The sequence below is a fragment of the Choloepus didactylus genome, chromosome X (genome assembly GCF_015220235.1).
Source record: "Choloepus didactylus isolate mChoDid1 chromosome X, mChoDid1.pri, whole genome shotgun sequence".
Lineage (NCBI taxonomy): Eukaryota > Metazoa > Chordata > Mammalia > Pilosa > Megalonychidae > Choloepus > Choloepus didactylus.
The window spans coordinates 101,165,703-101,170,191 of record NC_051334.1 but is presented as its reverse complement, the minus strand read 5'-3'; the positions used below and the strand labels follow the sequence as shown (position 1 = coordinate 101,170,191).

The 4,489-nt window shown below is 50.8% G+C and overlaps 1 protein-coding gene across 1 annotated transcript; it reads right to left on the bottom strand.

Moving 5' to 3' along the window:
• Positions 1-1,162: 1,162 nt before the first annotated feature.
• Positions 1,163-4,056, bottom strand: LOC119522281. The gene is given in 4 exon segments (XM_037820853.1): positions 1,163-1,644; positions 1,647-2,348; positions 3,025-3,208; positions 3,727-4,056. Coding segments are annotated over 4 exon segments (1,698 nt in total).
• Positions 4,057-4,489: the final 433 nt, after the last annotated feature.

The window sequence follows — 4,489 nt, the reverse complement described above, 5'->3', positions numbered from 1 at the left end:
AAGTTGGAGCAGCCTTTAGTACCTGAGGTGGTAGGAGGGGCAAGACTTGGAGGGGCCCCACTGGTTTTAGGTCCTCTTCTTTGGCTGTCTGGTCAGTGAAAGCATTTCCCTTTGCTTCAGGTGTGTTTGAAGTTTGATGTCCTTTGCAGCGGATTATGGCTACTGCTCTGGGAAGCCAAAGGGCTGTTAAAAGCTCTAGCATTTCTGAGGCATTTTTAATGTCCTCTCCCCCACTGGTTAGGAGGCCGCGTTCCTGATAGATGGCCCCATGCACGTGTGCGGTGGCGAACACGTATCGGCTGTCCGTGTAGATGTTCACCACCTTTTCCTTGGCCCATCGAAGAGCTTGGGTGAGGGCTATTAGCTCAGCTTTTTGCGCAGACATCCCATAGCTTAGGGCTTGGGCCCATATTACCTTAGAGGCCATTACTACTGCCGCTCCAGCGACCCTAATCCCATCTTGAATGAAACTGCTCCCGTCAGTATAGAGAGTTTCATCTGGGTTTTGAAGTGGCAGGTCAGTTAGGTCTTCATGCAGGTTGGTGGTTGCGGCTAAGGTTTCAACACAGTTATGAATGGGTTGGCTGGGATTATTCTCTGGCAGCAAAGTAGCTGGGTTTAAAGCTGAGGTTTGAAGAAACTTTATTCTGGATGGATCAAGGAGAAGAATTTGGTACTGAGTAATTCTTGCGTTAGAAAGCCACCTGTCCGGGGGGCTTTTGAGGAGCGTTTCGACCGCGTGGGGGGTGATGATTTGCAGTTCTTGCCCAAAGGTGAGTTTAGAGGCTTCTTTAACTAACAAGGCAGTGACCGCAATGGCCCGGAGGCAGTTAGGCCAACCTGCCACAACCGGATTGAGGTGCTTTGAAAGATAAGCCACGACCTGTTTCCATGGCCCTAAGTGCTGTGTTAGCACTCCCTTTGCTATCCCTTGCATCTCAGCTACGTGGAGCTGAAATGGTTTTCTGAGATCTGGGAGTGCTAAGGCTGGGGCTTGGGTAAGTGCCTTTTTTAAAGTCTGGAAAGCCCCTTCCTCCTTATCAGTCCAAGTTAGTTCTGCGCCCTTCCCCCCGGTACTGGCATAAAGAGGACGGGCTATTTCGGCAAACCCAAGGATCCATAGCCGGCAATACCCAACCACTCCTAAAAACTCCCTGACTTGTCACTTTGTCCGGGGTGCTGGAATTTGGAGAATGGCTTGAATACGTTTATCAGACAACGTTCTCTTTCCTTCAGTTATATTATACCCAATATAAGAAGCTTGTGAAATGCAAAGTTGTGCCTTTTTTGCTGATGCCCGATATCCTAACAGCCCGAGGGTTTTTAATAACTCCTCTGTTGCTTTCTGGCACTCTTCGGGAGATTCTGCCACAAGGAGGATGTCATCCACATATTGGAGGACAGTAACTTCGGGGTGTTTTTCTCGGAATTCTAGTAGGTCCCGGCTTAGGGACTCATCAAAAAGAGTAGGGGAGTTTTTAAAACCCTGGGGCAGTCTAGTCCAAGTTAATTGTCCTGAATCCCCTACTTTGGGGTCCGTCCACTCAAAGGCAAAGAGGGGCTGGCTGACAGGGACCAGGGGTAGTGAGAAGAAAGCATCCTTTAAGTCTAGTACAGTATACACTTTTCTATCAGGGGGAGTAGGCTGAGCAGAGTATATGGGTTAGGGACCGTTGGATGGATGGTTTCAACTCTTTTGTTGACCTCTCATAGGTCTTGTACTGGCCTAAAGTCCTCAGTCCTTGGTTTCTGGAGGGGTAGGAGTGGGGTGTTCCAAGAGGACTTGCAGGGCACAAGGATCCCCGCTTCCCTTAGTCTTCTAATATGGACAGCTATTCCTTTCTTAGCTCGGTAGCTTATTGGGTAATGCCGGACCTGGACAGGTGTGGCACTGCTTAGGAGCTGAACAACGATGGGGGGTTGGTGGCCAGCCAGCCCTGGGGGGTTCATCTCTGCCCACACCTCCGGTATTTCTTTCTGCCACTTCACTAAGAGTTCAGCATTTTGTTTATTAGTGTCCTCCCTGGCTAGGAGGAGGTACTCTTTGGAAAGAGGGCAGGTAATTAAGATGGAACTTGGTTGCTTTGGGAAGTCTACTTCTGGCCCTTCATCTTGGAAGGAGATGGTTGCTCGCAGTTTGTGGAGCAAGTCGCGGCCAACTAGAGGGTAGGGGCACTCGGGCATAACTAAGAAAGAGTGAGTAATGGTTTTCTCCCCTAAGTTACTTATTTGGGCCTGTGTCCATGGATAGGACTTGATTCCTCCAGTGGCCCCCTGGATCGGGGTCTGTTTTTGTGATAAAGGGCTTTCTGCTTCTTGGAGTACAGAGAAAGTCACCCCAGTGTCCACTAAAAAGTCAATGTTTCAGCCCCCTACTGTAAGAGTGACCCTGGGCTCCTGGGGGCCAAGGGAGGAGCCCCAGCCTCATCAATCTTCCTTCTCGAGAAGAACCTTTGGCAGCCCTGGGTAGGATTTTTTGGGGCACTCATTTTTCCAATGCCCCTGTTCCTTACAGAAAGCACACTGGTTTTGGCCTAGAGAGGGCCCCTTTTGCCCTCCTCTCCTGCCGGATGGCCTATTTCCTCCCCCGGACTTTCCTCCGAAATTCTGACCCCCTCCTTGGTTTTTATTCCATGTTTGGTCTTCACTCATAGCAAGTAAAACCTTCACCATTTTTTTGTTTAAGTCTTCGGAACGTTCTCTATGATTGAAAACTCATTGAGCAACCTCCACCAACTCGCTCAGTACTTTTTCCTCAAAGCCTTCTAACTTTTGTAACTTTTTTCTTATATCTGGGGCTGACTGGGTGACGAAGGCAATATTAATTGCTCACCTGTTTTCTGGTGCCTCCAGATCTATAGGGGTATATAACCAGTAAGCCTCCTGGAGGTGCTCTAGAAAAGCAGCAGGGGACTCAGTGGCCCCGAGTCACCTCAGTTACATTGGACGTATTCGTAGGCTTCTGCGCTGCTGCTTGGAGAGCCCCCATTAGAGTCTGGCAGTACCGTTCGAGAGCCCCCTTACCTTGGTCAGTGTCAGGGTCCCACCGGGGTTGGGTGAAGGGAAAAACAGCCTCAAGGTGGTCTACTTCCGTGGTCAGCAGACCATCTGGCCCCACGACTAATTTTCGTCCCTGGGCACAGATTCTTTCTCTCTCCTCTGACATAAAAAGGGTCTGCAGGAGTTGTTGACAGTCGTCCCATGTGGGCTGATGGATAAAGGAAATGGATTCTAACAAAGAGATTAGTCCTTGGGGGTTTTGAGAGAAAGAGGGGTTTTGATTTTTCCAATTGTACAGGTTGCTGGTGGAAAAAGGAACATAGACCATAAAGGGTTTTGGGTTTTCAGGTGGGCCTTGAATGACTTGTCTCAGGGGTAATTGAGTGGGGACAAAGACCTGACCCTGCGGTCCATATGAACTCCTGGAACGGGCGTGGGGGGGGCTGGAGAGAGTTGTTGGGGGCGTGGTAGAATCCAGAGTGGGAACAAGGGGTCCTTCTGTACTTAGGGTAGGGGGCCCCCAACTGGAAGCAGAGGGCCCTGGGCTGGAGGCAGAGAGCTCCGGGCCAGAGGCGGAGGGCCCTGGGCTGGAGGTGGAGGGCCCAGGCCAGAGGCAGAGGGCCCTACAGAATACGGTGGGGGCCGTGACAAGGGGGGACTATCCTGTGGGGAGTCGAGGACCGGGGGCCTTTTGGGTGGCCCCTTTAGAACAAGTACATTTCACACTTTAGACGATTTAGGTGGTGAGCAGTTTTTAAGCCATTTGGGGCAGTCAGCGAGGACGTCAATCCAGGTTTCAATATAGGGAATCTGATCTGGATGTCCTGGTCTTCCATAAATAACTCTTTGAACCTGAAAAGCAATCGGCAAATTTAGGGTGCCCTCGGAGGGCCAATTAGAGTCTGGAAAAGTTGGCCATTCAAGCTCACAAAGGGCCCTAAGAGTTTCTGGGTTGACCATGGCACCCGACCCAGCAGCTCGTCGGTGGAAGTCCTGAAAATTTTTTAAGAAACACTGCAATGGAGAGCAAGCAGAAGCAGACAGAGACTGACCCATTGCGGGACTGACGGTTGACAAAACATAAACAGAACAGAACAAAGACACTAGCAACAAAACACAAAACAGAGACTAGGTCTGCGCTAAGAGACCAATTCCAAACCTGTACCAGAACCTAAAACCTGAGGCCACCGGCCACCATTGTGGTCCGAGGCCGGGTCTCGGAGTTATGGCTGCGTCCAGCCCTCCTAAAGACCCTAAAGGGGTACCCCACCAGACCAGATTAGAGACCTCTTACCATTGTGGGCCCACGTCCAGATGGCTCCAGAGGCAGATTTTCAAATCTTGAAGCCCGACCACTCGGTTCTCTGCCGGAGCTGAGGAACGTCTCTCATGCGCACCCCCCTTGGGGAGGACCGGTAGTCGGACCTTGTCTCAACCGATAAGCCTTGGAATATGCCGAGGATAAATCTCGCTGGGGCCTCCAAATGTT